General features: G+C 45.0%; 1 protein-coding gene across 2 annotated transcripts in view; it reads left to right on the top strand.

Annotated features, from left to right (window-relative positions):
• Positions 1-23,556, top strand: part of sec24b (SEC24 homolog B, COPII coat complex component) — a 33,473-nt gene that overhangs the window by 5,809 nt on the left and 4,108 nt on the right. The window contains exons 4-23 of one of the 2 annotated variants that reach the window (XM_079557246.1): positions 43-150; positions 867-950; positions 2,248-2,378; positions 2,449-2,633; positions 2,702-2,804; positions 3,140-3,266; positions 3,726-3,835; positions 6,055-6,167; positions 7,123-7,241; positions 7,777-7,832; positions 8,582-8,788; positions 9,673-9,796; positions 11,335-11,493; positions 13,449-13,622; positions 14,426-14,536; positions 14,713-14,888; positions 15,459-15,596; positions 16,570-16,674; positions 17,663-17,755; positions 20,825-20,928. In XM_079557246.1, the coding sequence (XP_079413372.1) occupies positions 43-150; positions 867-950; positions 2,248-2,378; positions 2,449-2,633; positions 2,702-2,804; positions 3,140-3,266; positions 3,726-3,835; positions 6,055-6,167; positions 7,123-7,241; positions 7,777-7,832; positions 8,582-8,788; positions 9,673-9,796; positions 11,335-11,493; positions 13,449-13,622; positions 14,426-14,536; positions 14,713-14,888; positions 15,459-15,596; positions 16,570-16,674; positions 17,663-17,755; positions 20,825-20,928 (2,527 nt within the window). Of the gene's footprint in view, positions 1-41; positions 151-866; positions 951-2,247; positions 2,379-2,448; positions 2,634-2,701; positions 2,805-3,139; positions 3,267-3,725; positions 3,836-6,054; positions 6,168-7,122; positions 7,242-7,776; positions 7,833-8,581; positions 8,789-9,672; positions 9,797-11,334; positions 11,494-13,448; positions 13,623-14,425; positions 14,537-14,712; positions 14,889-15,458; positions 15,597-16,569; positions 16,675-17,662; positions 17,756-20,824; positions 20,929-23,556 lie in introns of both variants that reach the window. The other variant, XM_079557247.1, reaches the window with a different exon arrangement.

A 23,556-nucleotide genomic window follows, 5' to 3' on the forward strand; every position in this document is an offset into this window, starting at 1 on the left:
AGAAAGTGGACATACTGTAATGTGTCTGCCTTTACCCCGCAGCCCCCCAGTCTGCGTATAGATATGAGGGCCACAGCGGAGCCTCCGAGCCAGCACAGTCCTCATCCAGCTCAGAGGACGAAGACATCGAGGAGGAGGACGAGGAAGCAGGTGCTCACGTGTTTATCTGTATACAGACATTTCAGAGAGGGTGTGTGAGAGGGTGCACCTGCAGAGGGCTGTGGTGTGAAGGGAACAGGTGTGTGTGAGAGGGTGCACCTGCAGAGGGCTGTGGTGTGAGCGGACCAGGTGTGTGTGAGAGGGTGCACCTGCAGAGGGCTGTGGTGTGAGCGGACCAGGTGTGTGTGAGAGGGTGCACCTGCAGAGGGCTGTGGTGTGAAGGGTACAGGTGTGTGTGAGAGGGTGCACCTGCAGAGGGCTGTGGTGTGAGCGGACCAGGTGTGTGTGAGAGGGTGCACCTGCAGAGGGCTGTGGTGTGAAGGGTACAGGTGTGTGTGAGAGGGTGCACCTGCAGAGGGCTGTGGTGTGAAGGGTACAGGTGTGTGTGAGAGGGTGCACCTGCAGAGGGCTGTGGTGTGAAGGGTACAGGTGTGTGTGAGAGGGTGCACCTGCAGAGGGCTGTGGTGTGAAGGGAACAGGTGTGTGTGAGAGGGTGCACCTGCAGAGGGCTGTGGTGTGAAGGGAACAGGTGTGTGTGAGAGGGTGCACCTGCAGAGGGCTGTGGTGTGAGCGGACTGATAATCCACTGGAACTGTCGGCTCAGCTCCTGCACCGACCACCATGGATTAACTGTAGTTATACAAGAGTCTCTGTGTGTGTCCCCTCTCCGTCTGTCTGTGCTATGTTTGACCTGTGTTTGTCTGCAGGGGGCGACACCTCCTCGTCCACCACTGGCAGCGCCTCCCCTGTGCCCAACAGCTATGACTCTCTGGAGGGAGGGAGTTTCCCAGGTACCGTGTGTCACACAGGTCTCAGTGGTTCTCAACTGGTGTTGGTGCAGGACAAGCCACAACCTCAATGAGAAAACAATATTGTTAACACAAAATATGCATTCAACCAAATTATCCAAACCCTTTGCCGTTTTGAAAGTGTTTAAAGTGACATAAAGTGACCACAAGAGCGTTTATATCACCATGACCAGGCGTGTCGGGTCATTTCTTCATTAGCTTTATGTTTTTACGCACACGTCCACACTCCTCGTGTTTAAGGGCAGATCTACTATAGACTTATACTTATGTAGCTTTTCCGGCCAGTCTCACTTACTTTGTGAACTGTACAGGAGCCTGGATGATCCATACTCTCTGTTTGTGAAGGCAGGTCTCTTGAACATCTCTTGTTTTGTTTATATTTGGGACATGTATTATGCCGCCTCATCACTGTGCGCGTATCCCTCCGCTGTCGTCATTACACGAGCCTTAACTTAACGCGGGCCTGTCGTATATTTTGTTTCCACTCAGTGTCGTTTCAGGACTACTTCTTCAAAAAATAATACCATGACGATAAATCCAGCGCTTTATTAAAATTGCGCTGCTGCGGACGTAGAAGGAGGGGAGTGCGCTCTGATGCAAGAGAAGAGTGGAGACGCCGACTGTCAGTCACAGTCCGCTGATTAGAAGAGTGAAAGAGTCGCCAAACTTCAAATGTTTTTGAAAAGGCTAAAGTACACTTGAAAGAATGGAGCTCCTGGATAAAGAATACATCAGAAGTAGGGCTGACACGTGACAGCCACAGTTAACCAGGCAAAGGGATCTTAACCGGTTATGCAATTAGCAATTAACTGGTTAATCGGTTAACCATGACCATCCCGAGTTAGGAAATAAACCTAAATCCTAAATCAAAATAAGAAAATAGGCTAAATAAAATGGACAGAGTCATTGAACATTTTTGCAACAGAAATGTGTCATGTAAGAGCTTAATTTGTCCTGGTACAATTGTAAATTAAAATCTCATTCAGGTGTTGGGTCAGTCCTGAGCCGCTGAGGGCCAACCTGAGCAGCGTGTTTTTGGAGGTCGGGGAAACAGGAGTACTGCCTTCAGTGCACCGCCCCCTGGGTTTGTCCCTGTTTCAAAGCGTGGTGTTCTGCACTGGTCAGCTCCTTCCAGTTAATGTAACCTCGGCCCCTCACACAACTGTTCCAACCCAGTTTTGGTCCTGCCCCGCCAGATGAGAACCTGTTTTGGACCATGGCTGTCTCTGTGGTGTGTATATGTGGAGTCAGTGTTGGCTTTAACCATTCTCCTCTGCAGATGCACAGACTCCCTCCTCTGAGGTGGCCCCTCACGTGCAGCCCTACACTGGCTATGGTTACCCCAATATGGAGGCCCCTACCTCTGCTCCCCAGCACCAATACCAGCCCGGATACCAACAGTACTCCCAGGTATGTGCCGCGCTGTCATCGACTTTTCAAATGAGAGGAATTCAATATTAAATGTAATATGTTTGGGCAGCCCTTCCCGAATCTGTCCCAGCTGTCAGCGGCCCTCGGGGGCCTTAGTGGAGTCCCTGAGCTGGAGGTGGAGACTCTGAGGCCAGTCAACCTGCTGCAGGAGAGGAACCTGCTGCCCCCCCGGCCCCTGGGGGCCCCCGAACCTAACCTGAGCCCGGAACTCAAGAAGGTCAACTGCAGCCCTGAGTGAGTCCAGTTAAAGGGCGAGGGTTTAAAGAGCGGCGCTCGTGCTGACTGTGTGTGTGTTTGAGCAGGACCTTCCGCTGCACTCTGACCAGTATCCCCCAGACCCAGGCCCTGCTCAACAAGGCGCGGCTGCCCCTGGGCCTGCTGCTGCACCCCTTCAGGGACCTGCAGGTAAGGGCCTCATGGAAATCACATACAGCATTTTCATTTGCCTGCGAGAGTAATCTTCCCAGTGCACTCCCTCCATCACCTGTTGCTGCTCGCTGCCCTTTTTTGTGAGCGTGAGAGGAAACCGTGATTCCCACATTACGAACAATGTGGGACACAGACACCACAAATGCAGTTAGCAGAAAAAGGCAAACAATGCAGCTGTACCAAGAGAGAGGGAGGTTGCTGAAATTGTTGTATTTAACATTGTGCACTATCAACGTGATATCCGAAGATCCGGAGATTGAAATGGTCCTGTATCCAGCGTGTGAATGACTGTTTGTGCTCCTCCTCCGCAGCAACTACCAGTCATCACCTCCAACACCATCGTACGCTGTCGGACCTGCCGCACCTACATCAACCCTTTTGTCACCTTCCTGGACCAGCGCCGGTGGAAGTGCAACCTCTGCTACAGGGTCAACGATGGTAAGCGTATAAGGCGTCTTTCCAGAGGAGGGGCACGGTGCGGACCGACAGGGCGGAGCGGTTTCGGAGTGTTTACAGTGATATATAATGTACAGCGGGAGGAAGAAGTTTGGAATTTCTCACATTTCTGCCAAAACTTGTCATATAATGTGGTCTGATCTTTATTTAAATCACAAGAATGAGTAAACAGTGTCTGCTTTAACTAATACCACCCAAAGCATGTACATATTATCATATTTTTATTGGCCAAAAAGGCTAGCCTAGCGCCACGAAACTCTTCAAATATAAGAACTGCATGAATTACAAAAAAAAATATCTCCAGAAATCAGCAGCACTCTGGATAAGTAGGAAATGAGGCCCTATGCCTATGTCCAAAATCCTGAAATATCCCTTTAACAGCACGATAAGACGATAATGCACAGTGATGACTCTGTATTGACCCGTCTGTGTTGATGTCAGTTCCAGATGAGTTCATGTACAACCCGGTGACGCGCTCGTACGGAGAGCCCCACAGGAGGCCCGAGGTCCAGAACTCCACTGTGGAGTTCATCGCCTCCTCAGACTACATGGTAAACAATCATCTGTCCGCTCATATGTGCACATCTGTGGTTTCCAGACCCACCTTTATCTTCTCATTATTCTGCCAACATATCTGAACGAGCCGCCATCCAAAGGGAAATCTTCATTTAGACTTGTAACAAAAGAAATGTGCAGTTTTGACCTGTTTTAAGGCGAGACGCTGCAAGTGAATGTGGGGAAAGATTAAATTAGAGACTTGAATTTCAAACTGTTGTGGCCGTAAGGTCTCTGGTGCCTGTCGCGGCGGCAATCCCTGAACCCGGTGGTGGCGCCCGGAAGTAAGGGATGCCGTCAAGCTGAAGAAGGAGTCCTACCTGGCCTTGTTGGCTTGTGGGACTCCGGAGGCAGCTGAGAGGTACCGGCAGGCCAAGCGTGCTGCAGCTCGTGCGGTCGCAGAGGCAAAAACTCGGGTCTGGGAGGAGTTCGGGGAGGCCATGGAGGAAGACTATCGGTCGGCCTCGAAGAGATTCTGACAAACCATCCGGCGCCTCAGGAGGGGGAAGCAGTGCTTCACCAGCACTATTTACAGTGCGGGTGGGGGGCTGCTGACCTCGACTGGGGATGTCGTCGGATGGTGGAAGGAGTACTTCGAGGACCTCCTCAATCCCCGTCGTCATGTCTTCCAATGAGGAAGCAGAAGCTGGGGACTCGGAGGTGGGCTCGCTCATCACCGGGGCTGAAGTCACAGAGGTGGTGAGAAAGCTCCTCGGTGGCAAGGCTCCGGGGGTGGATGAGATTCGCCCTGAGTACCTTAAGTCTCTGGATGTTGTAGGACTGTCTTGGCAGACACGTCTCTGCAACATCGCGTGGCGGTCGGGGACAGTGCCCCTGGATTGGCAGACCGGGGTGGTGGTCCCTCTCTTTAAGAAGGGGGATCGGAGGGTGTGTTCCAATTACAGAGGGATCACCCTCCTCAGCCTCCCCGGTAAGGTCTACTCCGGGGTGCTGGAGAGGAGGATCCGGCCGATAGTTGAACCTCGGATTCAGGAGGAACAATGCGGTTTTCGTCCTGGTCGTGGCACACTGGACCAGCTCTATACCGTTCATCGGGTACTCGAGGGTTCGTGGGAGTTCGCCCAACCAGTCCACATGTGTTTTGTGGATCTGGAGAAAGCGTTCGACCGTGTCCCTCATGGTGCCCTGTGGGGGGTGCTCCGGGAGTATGGGGTCCGGGGCCCTCTGCTAAGGGCTGTCCGTTCCCTGTATGACCGCAGCAGGAGCTTGGTTTGCATTGCCGGCAGTAAGTCAGACCTGTTCCCGGTGCGTGTTGGTCTCCGCCAGGGCTGCGGGTGAAGAGTTACGCTGTGTGGCTTTAATGGAGAAAACTACACACAAATCTCAAAATTGTCCACTACTTGAAAAATCTGAGTTTTCCCCTGCAGCGTCTCGCCTGAACTACACCCGGACGTGACCATAATAACTGAGTCTGATCCATCTGGACTAGAGTGCGGATCGGGCCGTTTTTTTCTGTCCGAGCCCGGCCCTCGTCCGACAGAGCAGTGATCAAATCCGAACCGAGCCCGACAAGCATTAAGATATTTGTGTCCGAGTCAGACCGAGCCCGACACATTTAAAATCACAATATTTCCATAAGCCTAATGACACAGTAGGATACGATACTGTTTGTGTGGAAAAAGTCAGATTTTATCCATCAAAAGGCATTCGTAACGTCAACACAGATGAGCGGAGCACGCACTGCAGCACGCACGCACGCACGCACGCACGCACGCACGCACGTAGGCTACGCGGAGCAACAGTTTTACCTGTGCGGTCACTGCACGTGTTTCGTTGTCACAGCAGTTCACAACTTCTTAAAAGCATTACTGCGTGCGCACTGCGCAGTGCATAAGCGGGTTTAAATGCCGCATCTTCTATTTATTTAGTTTTTTGACAAATGATCGCTTATAATGCATGAAATGAAACAGACCCATTTTATTTTATTTTTTTATTATCGTGCTGATGTGTCCGAGTCCGACCCGAGCCCGAAAATAAGTTCTAAATATTTGTCCGAGTCCGACCGAGCCCGTCGGGTTCCGACGGGTCCCGTCGGACGTCGGACGGGTTGCAGCACTCTAATCTGGACGTGTCCCCAAACAGAAAAGTCATTTAAATTCATGTAGAGGCGAAAAGCTTCAACGAGTCAAATGTGCTTGAAAAGTTGGATGTAGTTTTGTTTCCCGGTATAACCGACTCTACTCCGCCTCCGCAGCTGCGCCCCCCTCAGCCCGCCGTTTACCTGTTTGTGCTGGACGTGTCCCATAATGCTGTGGAGTCCGGATACCTCAAGTACTTCTGTGACTCTCTGCTGGAGAACCTGGACAAGTAAGTTTCTCTCCTGCCAGCTCTTCAAATCTCTGTGATCACTGGCATCATAATATATATACATGTACAGTGTAACTTACAAACTTTTTATGTCATTTCCAATGAAATGCTCCTCGAATAACACTGAACCACATCGCTCTGTTTGTGGCTGGGGGTTATCTCTATTCGATGCAAAGAAGAGGAATGCAATTGACACGTTATGTCACTTCCTGTGTCCAATAAAGAAGTGAAACTACCGTATTTTTCATAGTTTGGCTGGGGGTGCGACTTATTTATCAAAATATATAATTTCACGTTTGTTATTTTCACACTGACAGCCACTAGAGGGCGCTCTAGGCTAGTGTACCAGTATCTGCTAATCCTGTACAGTTGTATAATGACAATTAAAGCACTTACTTACTTACTGTACCACTGAAAATGTAAAAAACAGTAAAGTTTGGAGTGAGCGTGAGACATGTGAGGGACTGGCGAAAACCAATGAACTCTTACTGCAATGAAGAAAGCAAACAAAGCTAATCGCTAGATGGCCACAGCCAGAGGAACGAGTTTGCTAATGGGTTCTTGAACAACCTGAACAACGGTATAGTTACGCCTCCATGCCCTAATAGTTGCCAAGGCTGGTGCGACTTATTGTTTGGAGTGACTTATAGTCCTGAAAATTCGGTATAAACATCACAAAAATTGTCAAATTAAAGAAAGCTGGAACATTTTTGGCAAAATCTTAAAAATAATTGTATGTTTTAGCAAAAAAATGTGTCTGTGTCACATGAAACGGCGAGACTGCTGGATGAAACAAGCAAATGCTGTGATGTATAGTTTCCCTCCCTCTTGTGCCGCCCTGTCTCAAAAACCGCCACTGAGGACGTGACCGTATTCTCCAATTGGATAAGAAGTGTTTTCAGAATGGGGTGTGACGGAGTGTTGTAGCTGCTGTTAAAGCTCTCCTCTGTCTCAGGCTGCCTGGGAATGGTCGCTGCAGAGTGGGCTTCCTGACCTTCGACAGCACCATTCACTTCTACAACCTGCAGGACGGACTGTCCCAGCCCCAGATGCTGGTGGTGTCGGACATCCACGGTGTGTGACCTCTGCGCATGTCCAGATATCCTCTTCCCCTGCACTGTCACAGTAGGACTCGCGCGGTACACTGTTCACGCCAGTGTTGAGAACTTTGGAAAAGTCACGTATTTGCTGCACGGCATTCAAAACATATCTAGGTGCAATTTTGTTTGAACCTGAGTGGCTGGTTCACAGGAAAGCTTCATCTGATTGGTCACAGTGATGGCACTGGGGATTCTGATTAGCTGCTGAGTTCAGTACAGGGAACGACTGTAGAAAAATGTAATTATTTACTATTTATTTATAGTATATAATATATAACATTTGTAAAACATTTAAATTGACAGTATTGACAGAGTATTGCTTTAATATGCCCATGGTGAGCTTGAGTACAACCAAAGTACAGTAGGTTAAATGCATGTACCCAGCAGCATCTCTCTCTGAAGATATTTCAAAGTTGACTGAAATATGATTCTAATGGTGTTACATTATTATTAAAACATTATTGTTGAGCAATAAATCACTGTATAACATGTTGTTTTTTCCCTCTTAGATGTCTTCATTCCCTCTCATGACAATCTCATGGTCAACTTGAAGGAAAGCAAAGAGGTACGCACTTTTCTCTCAGGTATAGAGTGACTCTGACTCCAATAAGGTTTGTTGGACTGAGGCCACTTTAATGGACATAAAAGATCTTTTCTAAACCAGATGTTCAGTTCCCAACATTAGCTTACTACAATAACGCGATTCATTGGAAATGAATCCAGTATTGCCGATGTTTGTACGGTTATTGCAGGTGGGAAGAGACAAGAACACTCCAAAATCATTTCCAAAACGTGCTGTAAAAGCAAGCTATAGTGCATCTCTTCATTTCCAACAAACTCTGTTTGAAGGAAGCACAGAGGTGCTTTCAGTGCAATGGTTGAAGTTAATGAGGATAAAAAGTTCAATAACCTAAATACTGAGGCACACACATGTGCGTCCTTGGCTTGACATGGCTAAATATTTACAGAAAATAATAATCCTACTAAATAACGGTTGGTATCAGCTCTTCAGAATACACAAAGTTGAGCAGAAAAAGTTTGAGTTATTGTTGGTGCGGCCCTCTGACTCAATTCAGGCTTCTCATGTGGCCCCTGATGAAAATGAATGGCCCACCCCTGCTGTATACCAACCTTTGGCTCGGCTGATCTACTCCCACCTGAGTTTCCACATGACAGACTCTGTCCCCTCTGTGATGTGATTGGAGTGATACACTGGTTAACTCTGGCGACAGTAGCTTGAAGCCGCCGCATCAGCGTCTCTTTACTCATCCGGTCTTTACTCTCTGATGTGTGGACTGTCTGTGCTGTGTGCAGCTGGTCAAGGAGCTGCTGGCCGCGCTGCCCTCCATGTTCGCTCACACGCGGGACTCCCAGAGCGCCCTGGGCCCCGCTCTACAGGCGGCCTTTAAGCTCATGACCCCCACGGGAGGGAGGGTGTCCGTGTTCCAGACCCAGCTGCCTACGCTGGGGGCCGGCCTGCTGCTGTCCAGGGAGGACCCCAACCAGCGCTCCAGCACAAAGGTACTGCAGTCTTAAGCTAGTTTAGTGATCGATTACTATTGTGCCTTCAACTAATATGTGAATTAAAAGTGCTTAAGTGCATAAGACCAGTTGATAGATGGTAAAAATCACATTTTGCATGATTGGATCCAAGTAGAACTTCAATATGCAACAAGAAGAAATGGGAGTGAGATAAAAACTTTTATTGAAAACAACAATTAAACGGATTGATTTGGGGCGATTGATTTGGTTAGCGCTCGTGCTTCACAGCTGGAAGGTTCCGGGTTTGATTCCCACCTTTCTGTGTGGAGTTTGCATGTTCCTCTCTGTGTAGATTTCCACTGGGTTACCTTACCACAAAAAACATGTACAATAGGTGAATCCTCCTGCCAGCTGTTTCTGACCATCAGCCTGGCTCCACATCTGGAGATGGGTTCGTGGGCGTGGTACTGCCGTCGCCCACTGCTCCTTACGGGTCGTCCCGGCGGCATCGAAGGATGGGAAGATGCAGAGGACACATTTCGTTGTACAGTTGTTGTATAATGATAAGTAAAGCACCTTTAAAAGGCCAAATCTGTGATGATGATGTGGATTCAGAGTCATTTTCTGTCAGGATTTCACACTGTCATGACTTTATCCTGGTCAATCAATCAAACTTTATTTTTAAAACGCTTTTAAAGCACAGGTGTATCACACAGTGCTTTACAGAATAAAATAGTTAAAAAACATTCTCACCCAGAGCCTCCAATATCTACAGATATCACGATGGTTACATACACCCACACACCCTCACCTACACCATGCGCTCCAGGACTGGCTAATAAACCTTTCTTCACGTGTGCACATGCGTGGACTGGATTGTCTCCTGCTGCAGCAGTAGCCTGACGTGTTCTGTCCATACACAGGCGGTGCAGCACCTGGGCCCGGCCACAGACTTCTATAAGAAGCTGGCTCTGGACTGCTCTGGGCAGCAGATCGGAGTGGACCTGTTCCTGCTCAGCTCGCAGTACTCGGACCTCTCATCTCTAGGTAACACTACACACACACACCTGTACTGCAGACACGGTCGTCTAATCTGCCTCTGTGCTAGGGCAGGGCCATTTTAGAAAACAAAAAAAATCACGATTGCTTTTTTTTCCCCCATATTGATCGATCTCGATTTTCGATTCCATTTTTTTGATTAAAAGAAAAAAACAATAAATGTGGTCTTTCCTGGACGAGCATGTAAACAGATGCTGCCAAACTGAAAACTGCAGCTAGCTCATCAGCAAAAACAAACACCACATTTCTAGCGTCACAGTAAAACATCCCCATGTCACCCCTTCACCTGGACATTGGACAAGCAACACAAATATCTGCAAAGGAGACGCAAAAAAGTGGAAGGTTTGAAGAATGTTAGAAGCAGAACAACGAGCGCATATTTGAAGCGTTTACTTATTATGTACAGAAATAAATGTGTAAACTGTGCTTTTATTTGTAAAAAAGACGATCAAACTTACAACTCACTGTTAGAAGTCCAGCTAATCCACGGCTGCAGCCTCAAAACAAATCCACATGGTCCAAATAGCGATCGATAGTTTTCCTCCTCAAAGGTAAACTCTTCATCCCCGTGTGTGTCCTGGTTCTCTGTCAGCTCCTCACGTGTTTCTGTTTTGCCCTTTAGACGAGTTCGCGCAACTTTGTAGCTGATTTTACTCGTAAAATCATCAGGTCCTCTCCTCTGGCTGCCGCATGTGTCATCCTGCGCTTCCTGTTCCAATTCTCCTCGATTAAAACGCACCACGCGATGATCGTGATCGACCTTTATTTACCCTATTCTGTGCCCAACCTGTTTCGGACTCGATGAGAAAATGAAATGTTGATTCTTTGGTGTTCGAGGTGGGCAATATATCGTCTGTGAGATAATATCGAAATTGCTCTTTGGAAGATATTTACATTTACAAGATTGAGTTTATCTCAAATTTCAAGAAATGTGGGGGGAGAGTGAAAAAAAGAAATGAAAAAAGGGGAAAATTTAAACAAAAATGTAGAGAAAATTAGGGGGGGAAATTTATATAAATGGGGGGAAAAATAGTAAGTAAAGTGGGAAAAACTGTAAAAGAAAAGGGAAAATAAGTAACATTGGGAAAAAATTGGAAAATTAGGGGGAAAAGGTGAAACAAATTTCAATAATAAATGTTTTTAGAAAATTTGAAAAACAAAAATGGGTGTAAAATAGAGAAAAAAATTGGGGTAAATAGTGGAAAAAATGTTGGGGAGACAATGAGCAAAAATTAGGGAAGAAATAGGGGAAAAGTGTTTTTTTCTGCCCTTTTCTAGTCTGTGCGGGGCCATTATCTGTTTGAGCGACAAAGCCATGTAAGTGAAGATGTTTGGAGCACATTAAGCATATTTCTGATGGTTTGCAGATATTTATTTTTATCACTATCGCCCAGCCCTACTGTGGTGCATTTTGTATTTGACAGTCTTCATTAAACCAACGCCATGCCCTTTATAAATACTTGCATGCAAAAACAAAACACAGTACATAGCAGCGCGTTCTGACGTCCTCTCTGTTTTCTGTACAGCGTGTATGTCCAAGTTCTCGGCGGGCAGTGTCTTCTACTACCCCTCCTTCCACCACGTCCATAACTCCGCCCAGTTGGAGAAGTTCCAGAGGGACCTGGAGCGCTACCTCACCAGGAAGATCGGCTTCGAGGCCGTCATGAGGATCCGATGCACTAAAGGTACTGCGGCTGCGGGACAGTAGTTAGAATTAGTAGTTAGAACTGCCCTGCTCCCATTGCAACAGGGTTTGTGTCACTGTGAGGAAACCTGGGATGAATTCTTCAAACACAAGCACAAGCCGGGCGGTGAACTCGCATGTTATAGATCGATGGTCTCTCCAGCACAGAGGGGTTCACTCCACTTTAACCAAGCGCATTCTCTCCAGTTCGGCTTTACCCAAATCTAAACGCTTCTCAACTGGAGCTTTCAGCCCATAGGCCAGGGTGATGCCTCATTTGAAAGCTAAGTCTGACCAAACTCAGCTAAGATTTTTCCTTGCACTGTTGCCCTGTTGTCACTTTTTTCATGCATTTTTCATCACTTTTTTGTCCGATAGTTTTTTGTTGCTTTTTTGTCACATTTTTATAACCTTTTTGTCATTTTTTGGTTGCTTTTTCATCCTTGTTTGCTATTTTGACTCTTTTTCTGGAGAAGCTTATAGATTTGGGTAAAGCCAAACTAGAGAAAATGTGCTCGGTTAAGAGGTTAATGAAACTCCACAAATGTATTTAACGATAATATATATTAGTATAGGTCCACAAATGCTATGTCAGCCTACATTCTTAGTATTTACGTCTAAAAATATTCAGAGCCTTGAATAAGATTCATTTCCACAAATCCAGAACATGCAGTATCTCAGCCTATGTTTTAAAGGTGCATTATAAAAAAAGTTGATATTAGTTTGTGTTTGACCTTTCAGCATGGATGGCTCGCATGCCGTCTTTATTTTCCCTCCCAGCAGCCCATAGTAACAGACGGCATCTCTGGAATCGCCCATGTGTGGTCATGTTTAAAAACAGTTAGGGGGAAAACAATTTGGAGAAAAATCTAAACTTTGTCAAATGATTCAAAAAGTACTTTAACAAACGCTGAAATATGAATGTAGTTTTCTACTAAATAAAAATGCAAAGACATGGGGAGGAGCAAAGTGGTTCAACAGACCATAAATACAGAAATAACAGAGAATGCTAACATGATGCTACATGTTAGCATCGTGCTAATGCTAGCGTTAGCTAGCACTAGCTATAGCCCATGTATCCATATGGGCCCGATTCACACTTGACTGTATTTATATGTGATAAGTTTTTTAGCCATTTTCTTTTTAACCAGAAAATGGCTAAAAAAGAGGGAAAATTGTGTTTCTCTAAAGATTCTATTTTCCCCCTTGGCAAAGCCAGCTCCCTTCTGTGACGAGATGCCGTCTCTATAGGACGCTCCAGTGTAGGTTACCCCAGTTAGCATGTTACAATCGCCTACACCTCATTGTTGATGAAAAGTCTGCAATAAACCACAACTGCGTCAAGCCCGGCTCAGTGTGTGATCATCTTAAAGGCTGCTTTAGGTTTTATTGACGTTATTAATACTTGTTTTGTAGGATCAATTTGTGCAGCTAGGTTAGCCATCTCCAGATGCTAACCATGCTACAATCAGCTACGGCCAATTGATGAAAAGTGTGCAACAAATTACAGAGTCATAATAATTGCCTTTTTTGTGCGTTTCTCTTGTTTTCACATGATCAGAGCTTTAGCTCATAGTAGCATTAGCTTTGGGAATGCTCTGTGCATCATCAAGACTCAAACACATTCCCAGTGCAGATTCAGCCACTGAAATGTGTTCTCCTGTCACCACTTCTAATCCTGGGAGATGAGATTAGGTGAAAGAAACACGATGTGTATCTGTAAAAGTCCCAGAGCTGTTGTAGCTCCGGTTCATAACACGATGAAGCTAATCCTGTTTACATCTGTGGTTGCTCCACTCTTACGTCACTGTTGGGGAAAGCTCCTGATTGGTCGATGCACCTCAAATTTTCCCCAAAAGTTCTGCAATGCCTTTTGACTATACTTTGAGTAATGTGTACATGTGTCTAACATTAGCCTCGTCCTCCTGTTGATATTAGTGTCTTCGCCTCTTGCAGGTTTATCCATCCACACGTTCCATGGGAACTTGTTTGTTCGCTCTACGGACCTGCTGTCTCTGGCCAATGTGAACCCTGACTCTGCCTTTGCTGTGCAGATGTCCATAGAAGACTCTCTAGCAGACTCCTCTCTGGCCTGCTTTCAGGCCGCACTGCTCTACACCTCCAGTAAAGGTAAGTCTGTGACCAGTGTGGGCTAGTCTTACTTTTACCTCGTGACTCCTCTGTTGTAGCGTGATTGAGTATAATAGACATCTATATGCAGCCTTTATTTGCCAATCTTCTCTTCTGATGCTGAAGGCTCCATTTCACAGACTAAGCCGCCAAACAAACTGGTTATCAGTAAATGCATGAAAAATAGCCTTAAATCAATTTTTTTGCGTAATTTATTCATTTATATTGACAAACAGCAACTGTCCATCTTAAAAGATGAACAAATTGGAAATAAACGCACTCACCAAAAACACTGATGCAGCAAAGTTGAAGTGCAGCTTCTCCGCTCTGCTGCCCAGACCTAAGAGCCTGTTCTGGGGCCGCACTGAGCGCAGGGAAACACTGAGGCTGAGAGGAGACGGCCTTAACTAATGCCCTACGTTACTTGTTACTTTACAAAAGTACGAGTGAGTCATATTACCATAGTACCATGTTTATTCTGGATTGTGGCATTGTTTCTCAAAAAGTCATGCTAAATATTAAGGTTTATACTGTCTGTGAAGGTCAGTGTATATCAGTGTGTCTTAAATCATATTGGGTTGGTCTTGCTTACGTGTAGCTCCATTGTTTAGTTTAGTGGTTTAGATGTATGAACTTCATGGAATAATCAGGCAATTCCTGGTACATTGAACATTTACATTACAATGTGGTGAAAATGAGTCACTACAGCTGTGCAGTGGAGTTCACAACATGGTTGTGAAGTTTGTATATTGGATATCACAATATGACTTGACTGTTGTAACTCGTGCTTGTGTCTGCTGTAGGGAAGCGGCGGATCCGTGTGCACACTCTGTGTCTGCCTGTGGTCACCCAGCTGAGTGAGGTGTATGCGGGGGCAGATGTACAGGCCATCACCTGCCTCCTCGCTAACATGGGTAAGGATGCACACCGGCCAGGGCTGGACAGTAAATCCTCACTCTCTACACTCTATACATGACAGTACACATCAGATTTGTTCCCAGCTAGACATTGCACTTAGTTTGGAGATGTAAAGCTCTGTGATTTCCGGCACTGCAGAAATCTTCTTATTAAAGCTCACCATGTGCCGCAGCTATCGACCGCTCGGTGTCGTCGGGCCTGCCAGATGCCCGGGACGCTCTGGTGAATGCCGTGGTGGACCTGGTGGGTGCGTACAGGAGCAGCGTGTCCAACCTGCAGCAGAGCTGTTTGGTGCTGCCCTCAGCCATGCGCCTCTTCCCCCTCTACATCCTGGCCCTGCTCAAACAGGTTTGTGTGCTTGGTGAATAAGACTAAGTGTAATGTTGTGCTGCACAATGGCTGAGTTTCTCAAAAGGCGTTTTCGCACCAAACAGTTCATGGGGACAGTTCCAGAGACGCCCTCTGCTCTGTTCACACTGAACAGGGGGCGGCGCCGTGTGTGCCTGTCTGCGCACTAACCTCACTCTACTGTTAGCACAATAAAGTTTGCAGCATGTGTGCAAAGCCTCAAGATCGGTCTTTTCACTGCAGAAAATATATAATTGAACAAGAAATACAGCGTGCAATGAACAGGATTTGGAAATTTACAGAAACACAGGGATTCATGGTTTTATTTTTCCTGTTCATAATGCACAATACAAAAAGCAGATCCACAATGACAAAAGCCGTCTAACCGGTTTGAAATTAGCTGCTGGATTGTATGTTATTCTTAACATAACATACACCTCCTGCCATGTAGTAAGTTCTGAAACTTCAATTTATCCTTACAATATTTTCAAATGACAAAACTGGACCAAAGCATTTCTCTTCATTCACTGACGTAACCCCTGTACCTCCTGCTCTGGTGTCGTCTCACAGAAAGCCCTGCGGACTGGCACCAGTACACGGCTGGATGAGCGCGTCTTTGCCATGTGCCAGTTTAAAACCGAGCCTCTGCCACAGCTCATGAGACTGATGCACCCAGACCTCTATAGACTGGACACCATCTCTGATCAGGTAACTGTACTGACCTCTATAGTTAATTGAATTAAAATAACATGGGTAGTACAGGGTTCTCGGCAGGATTTTTTCACAGCGTAAGAGCAGCACATAGATCTAAATAATAGAGATCGCCGGGTCCCCTTCAGCCCTCATTCATAGTATTGACCCCCAGAGGTCTGTGAAACTTAGTGAGACTTAAAAATGCATATAACTGAAAGTATTTTATCTACACTCTTGCCTCTTACTGTAATTGATTAATTCTATGTTGATGTTTTTATTGATTGTATTTGTTTTCTTATATTTATGCAATAGTGAAGCACTTTGAATTGCCTTGTGTATGAATTGTGCTCTACAAATAAACTTGCCTTGCCTTGAAATGAACGTGGCTGCTATATCTCCTCCTATAAAGCCTGTTCCTTGAAAGGGCAAAAAGGCTTCAAGCCTCCACAGAGCTCCAGAGCCTGTCAATCATAGACTTAGGCTCCCACTTTTTATTTCTAATATACAAAAAACAGCTTGGTTAAGAATATGATACCCAGCCCAGCGTTGTCACATGGGTCATTGTCATTTTTAGAAACAGAAAAACTTTTAGACTTTTTCAGGCTTTTAAGCAGTTTAAACCAGACCCAAAGCTACATGAGAACCCTGTTCACCAAGTGTCTTTTGGAGTCTTTTGGCCACCAGGGGGTGGTATTACAGCAATGTTAGCTCCCCGCATTAGGACCACAGAGAAGAGCCGTCCTGCCTATTGGGTGGAGCTAAATCAGATACTACTACAGAAACTGCATACAAATAACAACCTAACCAAATGTTGTTACTAATACTCATGTTTACGTGAGTATTCTGAATCAGAGAAGAAATTTGTCATGAAAAACATGATAAATTATAATCTGAACTCATTCACTGTCACTGCACAGAAATTCTTGACAACCTCCGTGCTAAACCACAAAGGGCCAAAATGTGTTGTTCACTGTTGTGCTGCCTCCAGGGGGCGCTCCACCTGAACGATGTGATAGTGCCTCAGCCGCAGCTCCTGCACCTGTCTTCGGACAGGCTGAGCCGGGACGGGGCCTTCCTCCTGGACTGTGGCTCGGTGAGTACCTCTGACCGGCTCTTCTCTCACCTTTAGAGATTAAGATCAAGCACATTTTTGAGCCAAACCCTTCGCTTTGTGATGCAAGCTCCAAATTTGGGAGAAATCTTGCCTTGGAGAAAAGCCTGTCCACAAAAACGATCAGAATAGGCAACATTTTGCAAGAGAGTTTCCATTGGCTCCACTGGAACTGGATACAGGCGACGACCCTCATACAAAGGGGCGTGGCCTAGCCTAGGGGGAAAAAAACGTATGTTTTTTCACAGCAAAAAAGCAAAAAACTGCACTGGGTACTAATGTTAGCATATAGCATTATACTAACGTTAGCGTCCTGGTTTGCCTTGTCTGTTTTTTATGTATTTATGGGCTGCTGAACCACTTTGATCCTCTCCTTGTCTCTGTATCTTTAGTAGAAATATATTTCAGCATTTGTTAAAGCTACTCTAATGAGGAAAATGCATAATTTTAACATTTTTAAACTCCGTCTAGTCCCTTTAAAGTAATGGTGGAGAAATGGGAGAAAGTTGACAGTCGAGGTACAAACTATTATGACATGATTTGAATAATTGTTAAATAGGATAATGGGCTCTGCGCCAGTTTTAGTGTTGAACATTTTAGAGGCTAACATTTAAAATTAGAGTCTGTTTTAAATCTAGATGTTTTTAGGGGGTTTATGAACCAGTGAGCATTCATACCACATGAGTGAAATGTCGCTCAGTCAAAGCCATTTATTCTTTTTCTACTGAGGGGTATCTGCTGTTTTTACTATAGGCTATGCATGCTTATGTACTATTATGTAAATGAACAAGTCAATTCTGTCTATTCTTAATATTGTGCCTGTATTTCAAGGGGAATAATATTTTTTTTTTGTCTAATGTTCTGCACTATGACGTTAAAACTCTGCTTGTACATGTACAGTGACACATCTTCACACTTCACACTCTAACTGTGTCTGTGTGTGTGTTTGTGTTTGTTTGTTTGTGTGCAGGTGCTGTTCGTGTGGGTGGGCCGGGCCTGCTGTGATATGTTCTTGCGGGACGTGATGGGAGTGCACGACTACGCCTCCTTACCCCCCAGTATGGTGAGTCCACACACTCTTGGCCCTCAGTTGGGCTGCGCAATCAATCGCATTCAAATGGAAATCACCACTTAGCAACTGGCATGAGCTGCACTTATTTAGGCAGCACCAGATTCTTTCAAACAACCAAATATTCTGCCTCCAGTTCCTTTTCTATGATAAACCCAACTGAAGTGGAGTCATTTTCTCAAAGACATGGGATACTTGTGTCTGTTTAGCGGTTCATATTTCAGGCTTCTCTCAAATAATAAAGCTTCTTGAAACTTGATTTTAAAACACATGTATTATCTATTTTTGGGGAATCCCCAGCACAATGAGGCCATTCTAAACCCAGACCTAATAAGATCATATTGTAGTGTTGCTTTATGGAACTTTTTATGGCTAAGGGGGTGCAGAAGGTTATTTTTTAGGGTTTCTGCCAGGTTTTTCATCAGCAGAGAAAGACAGAGGGTTTTGAGATCTTGCTTTAGCGTATATAAGTGTCCTCTGAGCTAAAATGCTAACTCAAATTCAGTTCAGTTTCTGCTTTTTGTAAGAGCGATGGGTACAATGGCCACTAAACTAGGGCTGCTTGATTATTGAAAAAATAATAATCACGATTATTTTAGTCATAATTGAAATCACGATTATTTGTTTCCTTTTAAAAAAAGTCTTTATTTTATTTATATATATTTATTAATAAAAAAGCTATGCTGAATATTTTCTGTTTTCTGAACAGTCATAAAAGTACAAATGATTTCAAGTTTGCCTTGATTGAGGAGAGGTCTCTGTTTCACACCTGCCCCCTGCTGGCCAGCCCTCACACCTGCGCAAGTAAACTGAGCAGCGCAGCCTGATGACATCATCACACAGCGCCGTTTGTTTTTATGTCAGACAAAAGCATGAGCCATGGCAGGTGAAAAGCGCCGTGAAATAATGCAAGTCTGCTTTGCAAAAAAAAAAAATATATATATATTTTTTTCCCATTATGCTAATTCTGTAAGCGTTTAGTGTAATAATCGAAATTGAATTTCGATTAATTGCACAGCCCTACACTAAACATCATCTTATAACACGTTAATGATAAAGAAACCACAGAAATGATCTAAATGCCATGAAAAGGACAAAACATACCTCCCCATACGTTAGTATTGCATCTGTCTTCCCCATTCATTTGTATGGGGATAGAATATTCAATTTTGAACGGGTTCAGGCATTTCTATTATTTATGTGGAGAAAAGCTAATATATTACCTTAATAACCTTAAAAAACAAAAGGATTTACGTGACATCACAACATTTTAAAGAGTTTGAAATGGGTTGTGTTCATCATGTTATAGAATTGTATTTCATTTGGAGCAGGTGTCTATATAACTCTATGGGAGAGAAACCAAATGTTTTCCCTGATCACATTATTCTTATGGCTGAAAGTCTTTTCTACTGACCACACTTTGTGATTTTGGACGCCTTTATGAGGAAATAATTAGACCATAGTTTGTATGTCATCTTTCGCAGATGTCGTGAGGAAAAAACATCTCCGGGGTCCGCCAGTCCCGCTTTAGTCCAGGTTTTGCCTCGTCTGCTGCTCTATAAAGATCCACGCGTTTCCGAGCGTAAACTGTCACTGCCAGGTTAAAAATTGCAAAAAGAAAAACCAACACGGCCACAGTCTGATACCGCTCCATTTTGTAAACAAGAGACGGAACAGGAAGCAGAGTTTAATCAACCAATCGGAGAAGCGTGTTTCTTTGATCACTGTTTTTTCTGTAGACGGTTTTGCCACAGCGCCCCCACAGGCTGCAGAGAGCTGGAACAATGTTGCAATGTTGGTCCCCAATCGAACCGAGTCTCAGGTGTGAATGTGACCTTAAATATTAGGCTCTGTTGGAATTATTAGTGTTAGAATGTTGTCTCACACACTGCTGTGCCCCTCTCTCCCCCTCGTACATTACAGACAGGTCACTTTATCTTTTCTCAGAACGTTTTTTTTCCCCCAATAAAATACCGTAGTGTGTGATCAGAGGACGAGGAGAGCGGCCGTTTTTGTGAAAGGTCATGTTCAGACTGTCACACGCTCAGAACAGCCTGTCAGACTCCATCCACATGTACAGTACTTATTTTCAATACTCTACCTATCAAAATGAATTTGTTGAAATACTAATAATTACTTTTTATAATGAAACCGACAAAAACGTGACTTAATCTGAAAGCATTTTCATCCAAAAAGACTAAGACTAAAAGTAAAACTAAGAGGGCGCCCAAAACAACACTGTTACACCCGATTTATTCAGCTTTGAACCCATAAAAACAAGGCAAAATTTGACGATTAGCTTATTCAAAATCGAGAAAAAAGGAAAAAAAAGATCCAAAATCTGTGTTATTAATATGTCACAAAATAAAACCATAAACTTAAATCTGGGTCTGTCCATTATTTAGATTTTGTCGCTGAAATATCTTCTACATTTTTTTCCTCATATATATATCAGCAAAAGTTTCATTTATATCTCTTCATTTATTTTTTGTCTCTATGCCTTAAGAGGAATATGTCCGGTTGGTAAATCCAATCCCTTCCAAATCATTTCTTTTTGGAGATTTGTTTCAAAAAATGTTCTTCTACCATAGGGTTGGCCCCGTCCTCCATCTGAGATTATGACATCATCCCATTCTAGAATGTGAACGCAACCTAAAAGGTCAAATACACGATACAGGTTGTTTGTAGCGTAAATGATATGTTAAAGCCACACTCCGGAACATTCCTGGAGGATCAGGTCAGAGCAGTTTGTGTTGTACTTAAAACATAGACATGCGTCGGTACCAAAGGATCAGCTGGACACCGACAATGCTATTTCTGATTGAATGATGGAAGCAATTCAGAAGAGGACCTTATTTTAAACCTCACTTTTGTCTGAGAGTCAGGTCTGAGGTTTTTAAAAAGGTTCCAGTTCTCCTGCCCGTCAACACACTGAACTGTGAGAGATTCCTGACCTCCTGAAGCGCACTTAGCTCTATTTGAAATCCTCCTCCGCACTGTGGATAAGGCTGTTCGGGCTCCGGTCTGTTTGGCTGATAGTGCCTCTCCTGTGTGCTCCTCCAGAACCACATTCCGGAGCTGGACACTCCCCTGTCGGAGCGGATCCGGGCCTTCCTGGACTGGCTGCAGGAGAACAGGGCCTTCAGCTGCCCCCTACACGTCATCAGGTACGTCCCGCCTTCCAACCACACAGCTCATGCGTTTTCGATCGTCCGTTGAGGTTCAAAATGATTTCCACATTTCCTACTGCGTTTCTAACTTCCCTATTGTTTGTTGGGTTCATGGACGAGTTTCACAACTTTCAGGAAGCAGTGGAAGCAGCACAGTAATGTTTGCAACTGCCATCCTGCACCAGGGCCACGTTTTTTTAGTTTCAATAGTACTTCGCACACTTCATGCAGTGGTCCTTTTACCCACAAATGTAGAGGAGAGTGCCCGCTGGGTCACTACTGCAGAAGTGTACGCTAGTCCCTGGAGAGCGCACTAAGCTTACCTCAGGTGGGGCTCGTGGGGCCAAGCAACAAACAAGAGAGAAGAGAGATTTATTATCGTCAACATCGCCCAGCCCTACTTTTAACACACAAAAAAGAATGTTGTCTCCAGCCCATCTCCTCGACAGTCACGTGCTGCGCTCCTACACACTTGTTTGTGGATTAGTGAGGCCATGTTTTCACTGTCGACAGCGCGGGGCGTTCCTGCTGTTTCACACTTTTACATGCTGTTACATCACATGCCCCTTCTTTCTGAGAAACACAGCAGGCACAGAGCAACAAGTCCGCCCGGTTACACTTCTCACTCAAGGCACCACAGAGTCATGTTAGTGACATGGCAACTGGCGGACCTGGGTCCAGATCCAGACCTCCAGAGGCTTTAGTCCGGACCCCAAAAGCCTTTTCATCCTCTCAATATGCTTAATTTCTAAGACTGAATAAAGAAAATATCTAAACAGTTTGAAAAACATTGAAATGAAATGGCAAAATGACTGATTCATTGCTCAGTAAATAGACAACCTGTGCTTATGTTTTAAGATTTTCAAGAACAATGACTCTTTTGTCCGGACCCTGGAGTCTAAAGTTCCGAAAGAAAATTTTGTGGACCTCGAATTGAGTTGGCTGGGACCCCTGTGTTAGACTGTGTTCATAAAGGCTTATTTTCTGTCAAGTCCTGGGACACCCCAGCTTTAGAATTTCACATATGCATATCCTGTGACGTCCGCATGTTACAATATCTCTACTCATCCTCTTGTATGTCATTTTAATCACTGCTCAGGAAGATGGCTGTAAAAAGACAGCCCCATAGGCACATGTTTATGTCAACAAACCAGCATGCGGTTGTTTTTAAAGAGCAAAGACATAGCAGCCCTTCAGTCCAGCTACAGCAGGATTTAGCAAAGCTCAGACTAAATGAGCACGTCCGAGAGGAAGCCGATACCTTTCTCTGTGATTTTTACACTTTGCCATGTCAACAGAGCCTCAGTCTGAGTCGGTGTTCACGCTGCTCCAGACGTCAGCATTTCAATACAGTAAACACATCTGTGAACCCTCTGAGGAAATCTACAGTCACAGCTCAGCTCTGACCTCTGTCACATGTTATACCCAAGGCGAGATGTTTGGAGTGTGGTTCAGGGCTTTTCTTGGAGAGGTTTGTACCTCCAAACCACAGGCAGATATTATTTGATCATTGCAAGGAGCGGTGGAAAATGGAAAAGCTAAAGAAACCTACGTTCAGTTTAATGGTGCATTATAGAACTTTTTGTATGCAGGGGAAAAACAACAACTGAAAACTTGATATTACTGCGTATTTGACCTTTCAGTGACCCAGCGGCTGTGTGAGTGGTTAGCATGGTGCCTTTCCTTTCCATCACAGAGGCCTCTACAATGCACCAGGATCAATGGTTTTGTAGGTTTTCTGGTCAAACAATTGGAGCGTTCTAGAGACGTCCATGATGGAAAGTAAAGGCACTCACACAGCCGGAGGTCACTGAAAGGTCAAATATGCATTCCTATCAACTTTTATTTCGCATAAAAAGTTACAGATGCACTTTTTAAAGATTGCTTTTCCACAGAAAGTTATGTTAAATGTAAATTAAAAAGAGGACAGTGGTCTCTCTGTGGAGGTGAGTCTCTGAAGAGAACAGACTATGTAATGTTTGTGGCCTCTGTTTGGTGGAGGATGAGTCCGTTGTATAACCATTGAAATACTGCTTTGTTTGAAAAAGTTCACCGCAATACTCCTGATCCATTTTGGTTGGTTTGGTTGAGTTGGTTATTTAGAAATGTTTTTTTTTTGCATGGCAAGATCGGTAGAGAAAGCATGGACAATGTGACTGAAAGCTTTGGACTTTTTTGTGGTGAAGATCAGAAGCTGTAGCTAATGTCCACACATTTTCTCCAGGGTAGACTTTGTGCTTTAAGTGGTGTCCGTAACGCTCCAGGCACTTTAAGTTAAGTGCTTTGTTTGTCCTACCGTTGTACAACAAAACAGCGTTCATGTTTCGGGTTAGTCCTGAGCCGCTACGACTGAGCGCACCGCCATTGTGGGCCAACCTGAGCAGCATGTTCTTGGAGGTCGGGGAAACCGAAGTACTGCCTTCAGTGCTCCTCTGAAACGGTGCAGCGCCTCCTGGACTTGTCCCCATCTCAGAGCGTGGTGTCCTGCACTGGTCAGCTCCACTTCCTTCCTCTTCCTCCTGCGCAGCTCCCTCCGCTCCCCAACAGTCTTTCGCCATCTTCTGGGAAGAACGTGTCAGTTAACCTGTCTTATTCTCCTGTGCCAGAACAACAGTGTTAGAAGGC

Source organism: Gobius niger (assembly GCF_951799975.1).
Source record: "Gobius niger genome assembly, chromosome: 5".
Lineage (NCBI taxonomy): Eukaryota > Metazoa > Chordata > Actinopteri > Gobiiformes > Gobiidae > Gobius > Gobius niger.